Source organism: Neoarius graeffei, chromosome 9, assembly GCF_027579695.1.
Source record: "Neoarius graeffei isolate fNeoGra1 chromosome 9, fNeoGra1.pri, whole genome shotgun sequence".
In the NCBI taxonomy this organism is placed as follows: domain Eukaryota; kingdom Metazoa; phylum Chordata; class Actinopteri; order Siluriformes; family Ariidae; genus Neoarius; species Neoarius graeffei.
Genome location: NC_083577.1, coordinates 80,454,619 through 80,474,692, shown reverse-complemented (window position 1 = coordinate 80,474,692; position 20,074 = coordinate 80,454,619). Strand labels below are relative to the sequence as shown.

Below are 20,074 nucleotides of genomic sequence, written 5' to 3'. Positions count from 1 at the left end.
AAAATCGTATCTCCTCCGTCGAGTCTCCACGGATTTCCGTTCCGATGGTTTTGTTTGAAAGAACTCATCACTATGCACAAAACTTGTTTGTTGTTTTGTCAAATCTTGTGCGAACGAGTTCATAATTAGACCTAATTAACGAATTTTCCAGGCCTCTCACTAGAATGGTATCTCCTCTCTCATTTCTCATCTGATTTCAGTTCTGATCGATGTTTTGGGTAGATCTTTTCTTGAGGAGCAAAATTTGGTCATTTGTGTATTGATTTTCCTGTTGTAAACAATTTGTTTATTTTCAGTTAAATCGTGTCTCCTCCGTCCCTCAGTTCTGATTTGTTTTATTTGAAATAACTCGACCTTCTGCACAAAACGTGGTCATTGTATTGTCAATTTTTTGCAAACAAATTCGTCATTAGCTCAACACGTATATATTTTCTTCTGACTAGAATCGTATCTGCTCTCTCATTTATCATATGAATTCAGTTCTGATCGATGTTTTGGACAGATCTTGCCTCGGGGAACAAAATTTAGTCCTTTTTGTTAATTTTTTTTTTCCTGTTGTAAACAGTTTGTCGTGGAGGTTGGTCCTCTCTCATATTGTCACATTTCGGTTCTGTTTGATGTTTTGGTCATCATGGTTGTTTTGATGGCAGGCCAGATGTGCTACAATGTCGTTGACATTCTGGTTGGTTAAATGTCCCTTACGAAGTATCACCTTGACTAGATACTTTTGGCAGCCGTCAACAAGCTTGTGGTAGAATTCTGGTTGGATATTGGACCACACTTCTTGGCAGAATTGTTTGAGTTCAATTAAATTTGTGTTTCCTAGCACGGATCTGACTTTTAAGCACAGGGCACAAATTTTTTGATCAGGCTGAGTCGAGGATTTGATTTAAGTTTCATGTTATCCTGCTTTATCCATACCACAACTAGTTTTGATGTGTATTTGGGGTTATTGTCCTGTTGAAAAACCCAACTGTGTCCAAGTTTCTCTCATTAACTTGTACTTGCATACAGTTGTTTGAAGTGATAACCTTGGAATCTGCAGTTGTTTAGAAATGGCTCCAAGAGACATGACTGCGTGTGTAAATCTGTGATCCTCTTTCTCAGATCTGCACTGAGCTGCTTGGACTTTCCCATTGTACTATGTGTTGGTCAGTCCAATGAATGCTGTTAAACACTTTGTTGGTACAGAAAGGCTAACACGAAGCTGTTGCTGATCACTCACAGGCAGTGGCGGTTCTAGCTTGTATGGCACCCTGGGCGAAACAACCCCATCCCCCTCCCATTCCCCTCTGCCCCAGTGCAAAAAAAAAAAAGACCACTCTGCATTTTTTTTTTTCCCCTTCCCCCAGATATTTGGAAAAACTGAACATGTAGTAAAGAATGCCAACATACTTACTGCCAAACTTTAAACCGCCTGCCCAGTGCCATGATTAGTATGACTAAAGGCAATTAATGTGATTTAAAGATTCGTCATTGGCTGTCCATCACTAGCGATGATGATTGCTTCATTAGGATGCACAGAAACGCAGATGGGCTGCCAGGCCTGCACCAGAGCGACAGAGTCGCCCACAGTGGTAGAACAAATGGCCCAGCCAAGCCGCCACAGAATGTCTAGCCTAGTGAGCTCTTGCATACTATTCTCCTCTCCTAAGAAAGTGCCTTGCACAGTAAGGTAAAACAAATGATGTCATGCCCCCATCGTGTTGTCTCTCTGGATCTCCAGACCTAATGCCAAGTGGTGCACAAAAGTGCCACGGATCTGACGGGTATGGAAGTTGACCCGCAGTGACAACTGACTTGCCGAGTGATTCCATCCTTTGGCCATTTGAGTGTCTCTTCTGCATGCCATCAGGTGGTGTACCATTGACGCTGTTGGGTTCATCTGCCACACCACACTGAAAAGCGCCCTGCTGCCAGCGCCTTATTGGTGATATGGGTTACTATTTAACCCGTAGCTGGAACGCAGGCAGGTGCTACCACTCCGGGTCAGAGCAGACCTGGGAGCAATGGTGATTTAAGGGGTAACTCCACTTTCTTTCCCCAATACTCAAGTCCTCCCGGACCTGAGACTCCCCACCGGCTGCAGTTTAAAGTCATACCCAGAACTTAAAGATTCAAGAATGACACAAACATGAAACACTATATATTAAAAATGTGTACAAAAATAAGACATATCGAAGAGAAGTAACAAAGGCAAATGGAGACAAATTGTAGTCAATAAATACAACTAAAAATAATCAAATGATTAGAATAAATGTGCTAGTTAGATTTTTGATGCAGTGCCCACATTATCATGATTAAACTGTGTGAAATTATCTTCGATCTTATGTAAGCTAGCTGGACAGAAAACGGTATATTTTCACCCTTGTGTAATCGCATAGCAAGCAACGTAGGCTAACAAATGTAGTGTTGCACTCGACTGTTTCATTGCATACATAATATTATACTTCTAAAATGATGACATGGCTACATACTTTTATCTTTTGCATACATCTTCTCTTCTTCTTTCCTCTTTTTTTCCTAAACTGGGCACCAGATGGCTGACCCTTCCTGGTCTGGCTAACGCGACTTCAAAGCTCTGCGAGCATTTGGTCTGGCAAAGATATTAAGCCCAACCATTTCCCAAAGGCGTGGTTGACCCGCTTCCCTGAAATGCCTCAGTTTGCTACTGGTCGAAGCCAGAAAAGGCTGTGACGAAGCTTAAACCAATCACATCACTCTTTCCTCTGACGTATGTGACGCGACGGAAACTGCTTGAGTAACAGGAAGAAGATAAATACCTCCAGGGCTGCTCTTTGCTCCGTTTTTAATGAGAACTTCCCGTTGAATGCTTTCAATACAGCATCTACCGCTGTGTCAAAGGCTTGCCGCTGCTCCATGTTCGTAATGTTTCTAGTGAATGAAGCGCTTCCGGCATAGATTCTGTAAACAAGCTATGGCTTCCGGTCGCAGTTCTACTACGTCAGTGCCTTGAACACGCCTCTACCCAGGGCCGTTGGAGATGCTCAAAGTTGATTGGCTCCCGATTTTTCGGGAGCTTGGAAGAGCTGTAGATAGCTTGCCTTGCCAGACTAAGCTTGCAACAGGCCCTCGTGTTGCGTCACACTTAGGATGGGCGGGCCCAGGCTAGACCCTTCCTATCCATTTCCTGTCGATTTGTGTTGATATGGCACTCCAGCGTCGGTACGTTGCCGATCTCTCAACACGGTCAACCAAGAGTCAAGACTAAACCAGTTCACCTTGGTGGGATGCGGACTGGTTTTATTATAGATTATTCTTAACAATTGCGCACAAACTGGAAAAAATGCAACAATGTCTGTAAAACTATAGACTCAATGTTTTGAATAAATTGCAGTTTATTTGGTAGAGTGACTGACTGATTTTACTCTACATTAGTACTATATATGCTGTTTAATAGATTCCCCCCTCCCCCTAGCTCAGGCTTCCGGTGAAGAGACCTGAGGTCATAGGTTAACCCATCCCTGCCCCCCTCCATCCCCATCTTGTACTTCTGAGAAGGAGACCAGGAAGTAACCTGGCTGACCCCCTCACGAACGAGAATCAGGATGCCACTCCGACTGGTGAATTGATCTACACGGTGACTTGATGTCATTGATGTGATGTGCAGATGAGTGACAGAAAACCAATCACACACATCTCAAAATTCGGATTTTTTTTTTTTTGTGCTGGCAGAGATGTCAACAAGCGCCGGCGACCAGTGTTTTTCTCCACTTACACACATGGTCTGCACTGGCTACTCGATCCCAGAAAAAATAAAAACTTGCCTAACTGTTCAAGCAATTTATATCATCTCCACTGCCCATAATTTGCTGCAAATCCAATTGTTCCATCACGAAAATTGTCTTCAATTTGGGTCTAGCATTACCAGAAGCAACACCATATTTGTTGATCAATTCTCATGCTCTGATTGGCTGAGCTGGACCATGTGACCATGCCATAGCATATGTAGTTATGTTACAGAGCCAGGCAGCATACTACAGAGGGTAATTGAGAAAGTCAAGCACACGCATCTGGAGGGAAATTTCAGGGAAGTGGTTAGTAATTTATTTGCGGACGGTAGGGTTGGGCGGTATTACGGTAAGAAGGTATCCCGAGGTATCCAAAAGTACCAACGGTATCGGTCTCATTACCGTCATTTTAAAAAAAATATATAATATCTAAATAAATATGGAGTACATGAGGTCATAATATAAAATAATAAATTGAAGATCATCCCGAATAACTGTGTGATCGTATTTTCACTAATTCTATCAATTTCCTAAAGAAGTTTTCATCGCGTGCAGGGTTGTTTATGTCGTTACCATGGCAACCCTGCGTGACATTTTGGAGTCTGACAGAAAGCTTCGCAAGAGACTGAGCCCGGGGGTGTCATGGCTCAGATGGCTAAGGCACCGTACCATAAATCCGGGGACCCGGGTTCGATTCCGACCCGAGGTTATTTCCCGATCCCGTCTCTCTCTCCCCCGCTCATTTCCTGTCTCTCTATACTGTCCTATCTAAAAAAAAAAAAAAAAAAAGAGACTGAGACCGCGGTTGAAAGGTGGCAAGTCAAGATAACGAGTTAGTGGCAAAAAAAATACAACATCGGCAGTGTGGCAGTATTTTGGTTTCAAACCAAACGAAAAATCTAATATGTCCCCTAAGGCACACCATAGCCTGGGGTACTCCACTTCCACGAGATCTCTCCAATGAGTTGTGTTTTGAGTAGGTTACATGAGTAACAACAAGGTAAAATAATATAACGTATGACATTTGGGATGTGGGTAATAAACGTTTGAAATGTCATCTACTGAAGAAACGGAAGAAAACATCGTAGCGTAAACTGTTCGGTTTCTGGTGGGAATTAGCAATGCGCTTGCTATCTTTGTTGGGTGTGTTAAACCGTATGGATTTAAGTGGAATAATTGTAAGGAGTTATGTGATCAAGACAACGTTTTAAGCAAGGTAAGGCCATTTGATTATTAATTTCCCCGCCATGGCATGACGTGGGCCCATATGATTTTGCCTTGTGCAGCTATCACGCATTTGAATTAGGTTCGCCTCATTTGCGCTGAAGAATATGGTTTATCGCGCAGTCTAAACGGACTTGGGTGTTGGTTGATTCTTTTTCTTTTTTTTATTTCCCATGCTTGAAAGGGTATGATCCTGCTCATCGTGTACTTTTTTTTGATGGAGTTAGGGCTGGGCGATATGAGAGAAAATTATATCACGATATATTTTTCCAAAATTTTCGATAACGATATATATCACGATATAAATCAAATCACCATTTTTGTATTTTCTTTAATTTTCTGCTCAAAATATGAACATTACAAATTAGTAGTTCCTTCCTAATTAACAAAAATAGCTTAACAAGCCTTCAAGTTTCACAGAACCAAAACAAACTGGATGCACATTCTTTTGTTCTTTTTGTTCAAATGAATAAATTGAAACTGAAAAATAAAAACTATATACCATTGTTAATCATTTGTGCAAATTCTAGCAGCTTTCAAATAAACATAAAAGACATATTGACGTGTAAACCTTATGCTGCAAGGAGAAAAAAAGTGCAATCTTGTACGTCAGTGTGTTTAAGGTTTTGTGTAACACTTTGTTGTATGTCCGATTTTAAATATCCAAAATACCTCCACACAACCGAAGATCTCTGGCCCTTCTTTTCAACGATGTCCTCCAGGGCAGTGCTCTGACTTTCCTGTTCAGAACTCCGGTCAGTCGGCTTCTCGCTCATTTTTATACAGGGTTCCTACAGATATTTTATGTTGAATTTACTACCTTTTTACTACCTTCACAATTTTTTTTACTACCACAGCGACAATTTGGATTTGGACATTTTCTCACAATTTAACAAGGTAATCTTTGAGTGTATGTGTTAGTCCAAGTGAATGTGCTACATATAAGTTAGTGACAACTCTACCCAAAGAGTTGGATTGATGAGACAAGATAGAAAGAAAATCTGAACGTACCGGTAGTGTAACTCTTTCCCTTTGGACGCATAATAGAACCTCCCATTGCTAGGGCTACACATGGAGTAATGCATATTTGCATAAAAGAAAACAAACTTCCACATACAAGTTATAATTTTATTGAACTGTGAAACTGTGGCCCATAACCTCTTAACGGGTACACAGATTTGCACTAAACCTTGTGTGTCAACACTTCACATTAGGTACAAGATGGCCAACATTTTGTTTGTGGAATAATCTTTTGAACAGGTGAACAGATTTGCACAAAAAATCTTATGTGCTTAGGTACATCAACTCATTACATTTAGATCAGGTCAAATGGCAAACACGAACCCACACACACAGCGCGCACACACATGACAAAGACAAGACACACACCCTAAAGATACAAAACACACATAACCCAAGCCCTATTTTGGCAGTCTCTCAACACATTGCCAAGTTTGCTTAAGATAGTCATTTGCACCAGTCCTGTAGTGGTGAAGGCCCGTGGGCAGAGTCAACACCTTCCTCCCAGAGATCAGTGTTTTAGAGGGTTAATCTTAATCATTTGAACAGTTCAACAGATTTGCTCATCACATTTTGGATGCCTCAAATGGCGCGCACACAACGCACCAGGCGCGCGCGCACACAACACAACGCACCAGGCGCGCGCGCGCACACACACAACGCATTACATGTGCCTCGATCAACTTTTCACTGAGCGCCTCTCGCCGATTGCCATCTACCGCCTTTAGCCAGTCTTTAAAATCAGGTTCCTCCAGCCAGAGGTCTGAAAATTTGCATTTCCCCATTGTTTAATTCTCGTGCAGATGTCGCCAGTCGGGTTAACAGATAGATTCGACTAGAGCCGTATAAACAAAGTCAGTCTCGTACTAAACAATCTCTGGTATAAATTTATACTGGATTCGACCGTTATTGGAATTCAATGCGCATGCGCCACCAACTCCTCACTGCGGTCCTCCTCGATACATAAAAATAAATTCGCCCAAATGTAGTAATTTATGGATATTATGGCATGCAGGTTAATTAAACGAATTAGAAAACACATAGGCCCAGTTGGATGGGGGTCAAAAAAATTTACTACCACGTCAGATTACGTTTACTACCTTTTACTGGCCATAATTTAGCCTATTTTAATTAACTACCTTTTAAAACCCCGCGGGAACCCTGTTATAATCGCTTTGTTTCACGCTTTGTTGGAGAAATGCCGCGCTCCTGCAAACTTCACCACAGCCATGCTGTGCGTTGCTGCTACACGTGTGTGTGTGTGTTTGTGTGTGCACGCAACCTAACTTGACGTGGCTCTCTTCCAACTGATTGGTTACGTGCGGTACTGTTTAGTTATGATTGGCTATTCGCGTGTCTGTCAAAACTTCGGATGAAGTAATTTTATTGAAGGCGTAAGCTTATCGTAGGCATATCGTACGTGTCTAATTTCTAATCGTAGAGATTTTATATCGTGAATAACATCGTAATCGTAAAATCGCCCAGCCCTAGATGGAGTAGGTGAAATAGTGCTGCAAATGGCGTTTCAACGCAGACATGTGTAAACGACAGTTGAATGCTATTTTCAAGATGAAGGAAGAGTTGCGTGATGCTTTGAAATATCTCTTAATGCACAAAATTCGCTTTGCTGCTTAATCCATACCACAATGCACACAATTCGCTATGCTGCTTTTAAATAGTACATTTGAGGCATAGGCGCACGTTACACAGTAGGCCGAAACAAAATATTATTTTTTTCTCGGTAATACCGTATACCCCGGGAAAACACAGAGACAGTTTAAAGGTATCAAAATTTGGATACCGCCCAACCCTAGCGGACGGTACACCAGAAGGCATGTAAATTTAAAAAATTTCTGGGGGGTCATGCCCCTAGACCCCATGAGCATTAGCATGCCTTGGACGTGTTGCTTTGCCGTTGCAAATTCCAGAGCCACCTACTACTTTTTTTTTTTTTTTTTTTAAGCCGGCTACTTCGAATTTTCTGAAGAAACCTGTGCCGGTGTCCGATGACGTCCCCCACAAGAAGACTTAAATCCGTCGTTGTTAACAGGACATTAAGAGGCCTTGGCAAGTTACGACATTTTGGAACTTTTAGCACCACTGAATTAATAATCCAAGTGGGATTATGTATATTTTTGACCTTGTTGATTTCAGACATCCATTATCTGTAGCCACTTATCCTGTACAGGGTCGCAGGCGAGCTGGAGCCTATCCCAGCTGACTACGGGCGAAAGGCGGGGTACACCCTGGACAAGTCGCCAGGTCATCACAGGGCTGACACATAGACACAGACAACCATTCACACTCACATTCACACCTACGCTCAATTTAGAGTCACCAGTTAACCTAACCTGCATGTCTTTGGACTGTGGGGGAAACCGGAGCACCCGGAGGAAACCCACGCGGACACGGGGAGAACATGCAAACTCCACACAGAAAGGCCCTCGCCGGCCCCGGGGCTCGAACCCAGGACCTTCTTGCTGTGAGGCGACAGCGCTAACCACTACACCACCGTGCTGCCCCTGATTTCAGACAACGTAAAGTAAATAAAACTTTTTTTTTTTATTAAAGATGTATGTTGTACACTCGTTCTGCCAGAGAAAAAGAAAGCTCAATAACGCCATGATGTTCATCTCCCTGTATATAAACTTCTGACCACATCTGTCAGTAAATATCCTATTCTCAGGATTGATGTTGAGTATGTTTTGCATTTTTTTTTTTGTCATCTTTGTCCAGGTGCTCCAGTGCACGTGCCGTCAAACTCCAAGAAGCCCCGCAGCCGTGGTTTTTTCCACAGCTTCTTCTGCTGCCTGTGTCATGACGAAACGGATCAGCTGCCCGTCAATAACAACGCGCCACTCCTGGTGGAAGAGAATGGAACCATCTCGAAAGTAAGGCATTGTCCGAGGTTTCTTAAAGGTTTTAAAAGTTTAAGGTGGCTTTCTTACACCAGTGTTTGTATTCTGCTCTGAAGTTTTGGGGCAATCAGTGCTCAAGATGGTCAAGAGCCACGTGATCGGGTGTGTGTGTGTGTGTGTGTGAAGAAACCAAAGCCTTGCTTCACACCCTTTTCATGTTTACATCATAACGCTCAGTGGCCAGTGAAGAAATATCATAATGGTGGCCATCAAACATTCTGGAATTGACTAAATCATTGTTGTTTCCATTGCCTAACCAAAGATTCAATCCGATTTAATCGATGTAAGTGAAATGGAATGAGTCTGTCTAGTCTGAAAAACAGCAATATATAGCCTATATATATAATGTTGGTGTGTCTTAGAAGAAAACAAAGCCTCCCATAATGCAATTGAAACTAATTCTTGGAAAACAACATGCCTGTTAGGAACTAGTAGCAGATCAGGTGGTCAAGACGCTGCTGGGTGTCCGTTTCAGATTTATGCCTTACTTCAGCTTTTAATAGTGATTTGATATTCTAGGAGTTATTTGTCACATCTCTGAAGCCCCCCAAAATAAATCTGTAGGTCTCCTGAAGGCGGGCTGAAGCACAGGCAGGATTTGGGAGGTGTCACTCAGATCCGCCTGTCATGTCAACGTGTGCACTTCTGCTGATGTCCCAGGCAGCCTGCAGGCTCGACAAACTTGCAAAGACAGACTAGCTGAGGCGCGTCTGCCCTCTGGGCTCTGCACCCTTTGCAGAACGTGTGGAGGGTTTTTTTTTTTTTGTTTTTTTATGGCTTCTGCACTGTGTAACTTATGCAGGAACACCAAGTCCCTTGTGGAGAACAATCTCACCAAACAAGCAGACCAAGAAAGGAACCTCCTGAAGCTAATATGCCAGCTGAACTCTGTTTCGACCCTTCAAAAGTCTTACAGCAAGATTGTCTTACAAAGGAGAGTAAGTCTTTGGAAATTGCGACAGAATCGAGCATGATTTCTGCAGAACAGAAAACATCTGTTGATCTTCCAGTGCACCAGAACGTTTCTGGATTAATGCAGCCTGATGGAGATCATACCGAGAATGGACAGCTCGGTGGAGAATTAACAGAGCAAGACAAACTGGATTGTTCTGAGAGCAGCAGCGTGTCTGAATTCGACTTGGTGCACAGTGAGTCTTTTTCAATAAGCAGCGATCGTGTCCACTCGATTGAAAACAACGAACGCTCTGAATATAGCACGGAGTCGAACATTAGTGACCAAACTCTAACGGAAGAACACGAGCCAGACGAGTTTACCTTATTTCAGGCCATGCCCGATCTTTGTATGTATTACGAACAGGTAGATACTGAAATCCAAGAGCTCGTTTTATCAGACCTTGAACTGCTTTATGAGCAGGAAACTGAATCCGAGCAACCTTCAGAAGAGGACGGTAGTGGTGGTGATGATGATGATGAAGGTTCTGAAGAAATCAGCGTTTCAGATTCGTATGAGCAATACAGCGAACAAGATCCGAATGCTGGATTTGACCTGGATAAAGAACCACGCGGATCCTTTGAACAGTGTGAGCTTAACAATCAAAACATGCCCCGTGAATGCCATACCACACGTTTTAAATCCCCTGAACTGTGCCAGGCCTCGAAAGAAAGCATGCCAGCTGGATTCTCTGGGTCCCTTGAGCAGCAACCACCTGCTGGACAAATAGAAAACACATACGACTGCGAGTTAACTGCAAAAAACAGTCACGGATCCTGTACAGACTTGTTTGAGAGCTCTGATGACTTTCCTGAGGAGAATCAGAGCTTCGAGTATTATACCGAACAAGATTGTCGCCAGCAGTCTTTAAACGAACTCGAACGCGCAGAACAATGCTCAAGTTGTGGAAAATGCTTTCTGAAACGTGAAATTCCTGAGCAGCGCGAGCCCAGTGAGCCTGCTCAGAATTCCGAGGACTCGGAACAAAGCGAGTCTTTTGAAAACTCCCCTGAATTGTGTGAGGCCTTTGGAACACAGCGCTCCGTGTTTCACACCTCTGAACTCCCCGAAGAAAACCCTCCTGTAGAACGTAACACAGATGAGGTTAGAAAGCGGGCAGAGAGCGATATGATGTTTATGGGCTCGATGGAAACCTTTGAAGCTCGTTGGCTCTCTCAGTTTCTTGCTGTTGACGGTCACCAGAATAACACCTTCGAAAAGCAGCGTGGTGTCGAGGACCTTCACGTTGCAATCAGCCGAGCCGAGCCGAGTGACGAGTTGCTCTCCTGTGACCGGAATGCTGAAGCTGAACCTGTAATTGAACCCCTGCATACCTCCAGCGAGCAGGGGACGCTTTGTGGAGAGTGCAAAACGAGAGCGAAAGCACAGTTGAAATATGACGTACCCTGTCGTCTGTTTGAACTTTGTGACATTAACGCAATGAATGAAACATTTGATCTTGAATATGATGAAAGCAAAGCTGGAGAGTCAGTTGTGAAAGGAGCATCGTTAGATGAATGTAGTGAAGAGGAATATGCTGACTGTATTGATGGTAAAAGCCAAGGCAGCGTTGAAACAGACGAGTCATTTAAAAGTTTTATCGATGAGCCTGAGGAGCTCTATCCTGTTCAAAACGATGATGATGATGATGATGATAAACCTGTACATGATGATCTTGAAACAGACGAATGCTGTCCTGGATGCACACAGGAGTCACATGACGTCAGTGGTGATACCCCTGATCCGTATACACCTGATGGACTAGAAGCACATGAAAATACTCAGGAATCCAGTGAAACTTCAGGAAAAAAGATGTACAAAACGTACGCAGAGGTACTTTGCGCTGGACTATGCAAAGCCGTTCAAAGCCCGAAACCCTGCCTTGAACCCCCAAAGCCCACTGACGAGGAAGATTATGGACCGAAACTTAACAGCGATGATACCACAGCTCATGATGTGGAAGACCAGGACTTTAAAGTCTTGTTTCAAGATGAAAACGTTGTCGAATCTCATGAGGAAGTGATTGTACCGGACCCCTCTGAGAATGCAGGTGAAACTTACGGACCCCCCACTGTGGATGAAGGCATTTCCAAAAGCGAGACCTCCGATCCCGATTCTGTTCAGAGCACACGCCAGGAGCAAGTACTCGCTGTCCTTGAGAGGGATGCGGAACACGACTTCGTTGCAGAAAACGAGGTCTCGGAAAAGTTCACCGAGGTTTCCAGACCCATCGAAAAAGAAGTTAAACACGACCACGTTTCTGAGATAGAACCGGATAAGTGCGAAAGTGCAAATTTGACTCCTGATGCTCAAATGAAAGCGGAAGATGAATCGGAAGTTCTAGATGAAACGAGACACGGCCATGGCGAGCCAGAAACGCGTGAACATGTAGACACGTTTATATTCGCCTCTGAAAAGGATGTAGCAGATGTTGAAAAATGCAACGAGTTGAACGCAAGCGAAGATCCCCAGAATGGCGCCAACGACTTGGTGATTGTGCAAAACGCCATCGAGCTGCAATCAGGCAAAGATCCTTGCAAAGATCCGGAGCCGCCAGGTTCTGGTAGTACGTCATTAGATCTAACAGAGCAGAAGGACGGTTCTCTACCTCAGAGTAAGTGCAGCAAAAAACTGGACGAAATAATCCATCAAGTGGTGCAAAGTAAAACGACCGAGCACAGCGAGCCAGATGACTTTTTTACGCTCGCTGATGAGAACGCAACTTCTGAACAGATCGAAGTTTATGAGGACACGGAGGCATCTGACGATGAGGATTACCCCGAGTTCTGCGATTGTGAATTCTGTGTGCAGTCTATAGAACAGGTACAGTGCTTTTCGAGTCCCTGTAAACGTAAAGGTAGTGCGCGCTTAGCGGTTGGCGTTCTTACGGATTTCAAAGCATGAGCTGTCGTTTTTGATGTTGCAAATGCATGGGTTTTGCTTGCAGAGTGGTATGATGAGTGCGTTAGGATGAAAAGTGGATTGTGCTTGTGGTTTTATTTGAGGTCTTGAAAGAGTAAAAACAAAACAACAAACCAGTGCTAGAATTTTAAATGTGTGATGGGCTTCAGTGAGCACGATGGCAAGAAAAATGAGATACGGCAAGCAGCAGCAGCAGCAAAACCTAAAACAAGCTTGTGTTGGGGCTCTTATTCCACGCCATGTGGCTTGTTATTTAAGTCTTGGAGCTTTGAAAGATTTGATTTAGTGGCCCCTGCTCAGCAGACGAATGACCTCTGACATTTTTGAGTGACTGTTTGGAGCTGGGTTTTCGGTCAATGTGTATACCGGTATTCTGTCCTCCTTGAGGAAGAGACGGTGTTTCAAGCCATAAGCCCTACGTGCGTTTGGCACTTTTTGACGGCGAATCAGCTGGCCTGCTGAAGTGTAATCGCACCCCAGCAGCACACAGTCACATGATCTTGGCTGAAGAATGAAACCAGTCAAAGAGCTTCCTTACGCAGCTTTATGTTCCCCGGCTTCCATAACATGGCTTATTCACTCATAAAATCCAGGTATCCTTTTCCCATACATGTCAACCTTTGGTCAATCAAACCTGTATAACCAACCTCCAAAATCCGTATTTCCCTTATAAAATCCGTACAAGATTAGCCTAGTAAACTAGACCCAACCGCCTAGCGGCCAAAAATATTTTTGCCTAGCGAATGGGTCTAGTCTCGCACCATATAAACAAAAACACCCCGGGCATCAAATCGTGGCCGCCAATCACAACGCAAGGTTTTTGTTTGGATTCTTTGGGCGGGCTTTTGCAGGAGTGACGACAAAGCTGCGCGACAGGAAAGATGGCTACGGGCTAGAGAACAGCGCGCGTTTGACTCCGCTTTGGAATCAGTTTTAGAAGAATTAGACTTGGAGTTTTCGTTGAAACATGAGCAGGAAGAGGCTCTCCGCTCATTCCTTTTCAAGAAGGACGTTTTCGCTGTTTTGCCGACCGGCTATGGCAAAAGTCTGATCTACCAGCTGGCTCCGCTCGTAGCCAAAAGGATGGGGCTAGTTTGTGCAGTACGAAGAATTAATAAACAGCTTTGAAACATTACTTTTTGATTGTTTCTTATTTTCCCGTTATTTTAAATTTAAGGGAAATTATTTCACCAAACACCACTAAATAAAAACTCTCAAAAACAGTTTAAGCAAACCCTTGGAAAAAATGTGTATGTGGTACAGACTCCAAACTTGTGGTCATTATCTCCAAACTTCTTAATATCTAGAACCTGTTTATTAATTAATACGCATTTTGAAAAATTATTTATTTCAAGGTCTCCCCCACTGCTTTCTGTCGCTCTGACTACGTCACAGTCACTGTTGCGCTGATTGGTCAGAGCGTTGGCCTATACGCACAGAGACAGTTTGAAAGACAGCGGTTTGTTCCTCCTACCCGCTTCGGAAATGTCTACGGATCGAGGCCAGACTAAATATTCACATTTAGTCTGGCTTGCCAGGCTAGTATAAGATGCAAATTAAAACAATTTACCTAAAATTTGAATGATAATTAACAATGATATATCCCAGTTACTTTTTATTCAATATTAATAACAACAAAGCTCCAATGTTTGACAAAAACACAGTGTTATCAGCGTAGTTACGAAGGAAATACTTCGTTGTTTGGAGACAGGTTTCACCGAGCGGCTATTATGCGCGAGACTTCATATTAGCCACAAAGTCAGGAAAATCTGTTCGTAAAATGACGTTATAATGACCAAATACAATGAAAAGTACCGTATTTTCCGGACTATACATCGTTCCGGAGTTTAAGTCGCATCAGCCAAAAAATGCATTATGAAGACGAAAAAACATATATACGTCGCACCCGACTATAAGTCGCACTTTTTTGAAGGGTTATTCTATCCATAGAATCTGTGATTGTATCTGATAAGCGGCGCGTGGTTACTGCGCGACTGCATTGTTTATTTAATAAACGAACAGCTGAGCAGTGATAACGCGCCCTTTGCCCTGCAAGTAGACTAGTCTGATTATTTTAAATATCTACTACTATCTTTAATACTATCACTATCGTTATTACTAATAGCCTATATTATTATTATTATAACTAATATTAGTAGCCTATTACTGATGCATTAATCAGTTTGCTTTTAGATTATTTTTACCAGTAGGGCTTATTATCGCCCCATGGCTCTTTCATCTGTGTTATTAAAGCTGTAGTCATCATCAAGGAGTGTCATTCTTCATTTTTGTCGAATTTTATTTCATCAAATCAGAGGTCAAGTAGGCTATAGGTATATCATCTCCAAAGACAGGTACGGTAGTAAAAACAACCGTCTAGTGAAAAAAAAAAAAACAACAACCGCTTTTAAATCCCCTACTTAAATCCTTAAAATGACTCATTTAACTCATGTCTTGTGTGATCTGATCTCCAATGGTGAAATAAACCGGTTGTGATGAGTACAGTCTGTTATTTTAGAAGATAAATGTAATATATAATTTAATATATAGACTAATAAAAATTAATATTTTATAATATAATATCACGACATATTACTGTCTGTAACTGTTTGTCACTAAAGCGTTTTCTAAGATCATAATGTCTGATATTATTATTATTTTACACACACAATAAGCGCATGTGCGTAAAGTTATAGTAAACCATCCCCCGCCTTTTTTTTTTTTTTTTTGAGTCGCCGGACCCACCCACCTCCTGCGTTTTGGGACTTCCCACTTCACAAATTAAGCACTGCCTAAAATCACTACATACCTTATTTAAATAACTATAGGCCTATCGTTAATAATAAAACACAGGTCAATCAAGTTTATCAAGCTGATGATTTCACTCCAAATCAGCAAATCCATTGAATTCCTCATCCTCGGTGTCGCTTCTGAACAACTCTGCCTCCAGCGGCAGATGAAGCGCCGTTTCCTCTTCTTCTGCGTGGCTGTCGTCAGACTCCGCATCAGCTCCAGTTGTTCCGCGGTGGAAAAAAAACCAAAACATATATATACGTCGCACCGGAGCATAAGTCGCATGGCCAGCCGAACCATGAAAAAAAGTGGGACTTATAGTCCGAAAAATACGGTATTTTTCCAGTCTCACCTGTGAAAGGCAATCCCATGTGATCTCGTTTGGACGGTAAACCTGTTGGTACAGTTAAACGCAGCACATGAATGAGGCATCTTTATTCTCGGCTACTGTCTAGACACTATACCAGAGACGGTTGAAGAATCTCCACTTTGCCACATCCAATATGGCAGCAAGGATGACGTATGATTCTACGCAGAAGGCGGCGTCTATGTTTATATGTCTATGACTTCCCGGTTGGCGGGATTCTCGCAATGCGGTGTGCGCATGATCAAAAGTGGAACGAAGTCTCGCTACCATAAGATAACGCGCGATTTCATAAAACTCTTTACTGGCTGTCTGTGGTGTACAGTACGTTTGTAAATGTTATGCGCTCTTTTATCATCGTGGGAATTGATTATAGCTCTAAATAAATAAGTTTTTTTTAAAGAATCCGTATAACTTTATTTGTACGCCCGTATACTCAGTGATGGGAATAACGGCGTTAGAAATAAACGGCGTTACTTACGGCGTTACTTTTTTTAGTAACGAGTAATCTAACTAATTACTTTTTACATCGTTATAACGCCGTTCCCGTTACTTACAATAAAATGCTCTGCGTTACTTTATTAAAGCTGTTCTCATCTGGCACGCTGCTCGTTCAGCCTTTCTTTACTCTGCTTTAGTGTGGGGCGGGGAGACGCGAGACAACGGCACAGTAAGCCAATCAGAGTAGATTTGGACAACATACGTAGGTAGGCTCCGCCTACTGTACTACTGCACACTCTTTCAATCGGAAGACACGGCGATGGCGAGCGGTCAGCCCAGCACTGCGCTTTCAAACTGGAAATACAGCCATTACTTTTCATTACTTGAAATAAAAGGCAAAAATGTCTACGTGCAATGCACATTATGTCGAGGAACAAAGCGTTTGTCCTCGTCAGTGGCCAGTAATTAGTAACAGTTTTAATAACTACAAAAATATATTAAATTTGATAGATGTCTTATCTCACATTGTCCCACAAAAATATTAATATAGTGTAGATAACGTTACTAATTGGTTCTGTTAAGTGTCCATTTCAGTCATTAAACACATTTAACATTCACTTTTATTACGATTACACTAATTGAATTTGTTTGTTTGTTTGTTTTGGGGGGGTAACACAAAATGTAACGGAATAATTACTTTCCCTGGTAATTAGTTACTTTTATGACAAAGTAACTCCGTTACTTTTTGGGAAAAGTAAGTAGTAACTATAACTAATTACTTTTTGAAAGTAACGTGCCCAACACTGTGTATACTATGTTTATTGAATCAATCTTTCGATTACGTTCATTATGTCTTATATTGAATATTGTTAGTTTTTTCTTTTTTTTTTTTATATCAGACATCTAATTTTTTAGGTTGTGTTTACCTGACGTTTCGACGTACGACTGTCATCTTCCTCAGAGTGTCACCGGATGTTATTGGTGACACATCTTTTATCAGCTGATGTTTCCGAAGGCGTGGCCTTCCTGTCTGGATTGACAGGTCGGTCATGCCTTCTACTGCACAGAAGATAATAAACATCAGCGCTGGATCAGGGAGGCCATGGAGATCCGTAAGCGAAGCCCGAGGACCATCAACCGAGATGGAGCATACATGCTCTCCCATACCTGGAGTGCCATCTTGCAGGGGACAAACTGACAGTAGAAGGCATGACCGACCTGTCAATCCAGACAGGAAGGCCACGCCTTCGGAAACATCAGCTGATAAAAGATGCGTCACCAATAACATCCGGTGACACTCTGAGGAAGACGACAGTCGTACGTCGAAACATGTCAGGCAAACAAACCTAAAAAATTAGATGTCTGATAAAAAAGAAAAAACTAACAATATTTATTGAAACAAATCTGTATAAAATACGGACATTCCGTATAGGTTGACATGTATGTTTTCCTGTTCCTTGTTGTATTTTGTCGACAAAATACAACGATGACCTAACACTTAACTCGGACATATGTGCTGTTTAACCATTTCAACCCGATTTCTATTATTTGCTCGGACTTCATACTTAAATTGCTAGTAAAAAGTGTAAAATTGGTTTATTTGATAGTGGGTTGTCAAATACAATTATTAATTGACCTCAACTATGTGTTCACAGGTGCCAGCCAAGCCACTCCTCCCGCAGATAAAGTCGAAAGATGTAGGAAAGATTTGCGTAGTGATTGATCTGGATGAGACGCTAGTGCACAGTTCATTTAAGGTAAACTAAATGTTATTTGACTATCGACACTTTTTTTTCACTGTTGGCACATAAACACAAGTCTGACGCCTTGACAGCATGGTCGAGTGAGCATGTGTGTATAATGGTTATGGGATCCGATGTGATGCCGGAGATCTCAACGTGAACGGTTATCAAACTTAAAAGTAGACGGCCTTTCGATTTAGTAAAATCAGTGGAATTTAGTTCCCTCTGAAATGTGGTCATTGTGATGCATGTTTATTTCTGTAATACCTTACAAAATATCAGGCCGTTCTGTGGCTGGGAAGTTATTTAATTTCAGGGGATTAACACGAATAATGTGCATGAAATCGCTCGTGTCGCGCAGTCAAGCAGACAGAGGAAGTCCGTGTGTGCGCGCATTACTGCCATCTACAGGTTTACCTTTGAGCGTGCACTGACAGTTCCATCGTTCTGTCGCTAAACGAACAGCTGATCACACCGAGGTGCTCGCTGACCGCCGATATTTATTAGTTTGGGCCTGCGTTTCCTTTCCTTCGTATATAACATAACGTCTTTTCTTCTCGCTTTCTTTCCGTTACTGTAGTCGGTCTTTCACGTTTCATTCTCACATCCTCCATTTTTTTTTTTTCTCCTGTTTCGAATTTGTATCCCACAATACCTTGCGCGAACAGGGAAAGCCCACCACATGATGCATGACGTAGTATCTTGTATTGCGTCATGGTGAAGCAGGAAAAAATAGCGGAGAATTTAGGGCTACGTGGCCCTAAATTCATTAATTGTTCTATTTAAAAATAATAATAATAATAAAATTGGAAGTCTGTGATTCGAATTCAGTAGCTTTCAGTTCACGAAAGAAAAATAATTGGGTGTCGGGAAAATTCTTTTTATGACCTACACTTAAAAGATCTGAAAGGCAGTCTAGCTAGGATTAGGGAATGGATACGTCTGGACATGTGGTTTACTGCGCAATTAGAAAATGTACGTCTGAAGAATAGGCATGGAATGATCAATCCGATTCATGATAATTGGGTTTATGATTCGATTTTCCCATGATTCAAAGAAAAATTAAAGGTAGTCTGCCTTTCGGATTTTGCGAGTGTAGGTCATAAAAAGAATTTTCCCAACACCTAATTATTTTTGTTTAGTGGACTGAAAGCTACTGAATTCGAATCACAGGCTTCCGATTTAATTTATTTATTTAAAAAAAAAGAACAATTAATGAATTTAAGGCCACGTGTACGGAAGCCGCGAGAGGCCCTTCATATAATCTTTTCTTATTCACCTTGTTATCCCGAGATAACGACATAATTAATTCAGGATCTCGAGAAAACAACACAACTAATTCGAGATCTCGAGAAAACAAAACAATTATTTCATGATCTCAGCTGGATCACTGTATCTCCGTCGGTAGAGACGAAGCCGGGCCAGTCTTCTGCGGAGGTGCCGCGGACTAATTTTGAAATGATCCCTTATTAAAAGACTTAATGCAATCTCTCCCTGTGTCAACCCCTGATCAAAATATTGCCTTATTAGGTGATCGATTATTCCAGACATTCTAATGACCAAAGTTGCGTCTATACAGAATGAGAAATAGCCCCAAAGTCAGCATATCACAAGTCTCTTGGCGCACCTGAATGAACCATTTCTCAGCTGTTTACTCGAGATCATGAAATAATTGTTTTGTTTTCTCGAGATCTCAAAATAACGGTTTTGTTTTCTTGAGATCTCAAATTAGTTGTGTTGTTTTCTCGAGATCCTGAATTAATTGTCGTTATCTCGGGATAACAGGTGAATAAAAAAAGGATTATATGAAGGGCCTCTCTCGGCTTCCGTACACGTGGCCCTAAATTCTCTGCTATTTTTTCCTGCTTCACCATGACCCAATTCAAGATACTACGTCATGCGTCACAAGGTGGGCTTTCCCCGTTCCCGCAAGGCATTGTGGGATA

The 20,074-nt window shown here is 42.1% G+C and overlaps 1 protein-coding gene across 2 annotated transcripts in view; it reads left to right on the top strand.

Annotated features, from left to right (window-relative positions):
- ctdsp1 (CTD (carboxy-terminal domain, RNA polymerase II, polypeptide A) small phosphatase 1) overlaps positions 1–20,074 on the top strand; it is a 133,591-nt gene that overhangs the window by 60,646 nt on the left and 52,871 nt on the right. Inside the window, exons 2-3 of one of the 2 annotated variants that reach the window (XM_060930356.1) lie at positions 8,733–8,887; positions 18,042–18,143. In XM_060930356.1, the coding sequence (XP_060786339.1) occupies positions 8,733–8,887; positions 18,042–18,143 (257 nt within the window). Of the gene's footprint in view, positions 1–8,732; positions 8,888–9,781; positions 12,690–18,041; positions 18,144–20,074 lie in introns of those variants that run through there. The other variant, XM_060930355.1, reaches the window with a different exon arrangement.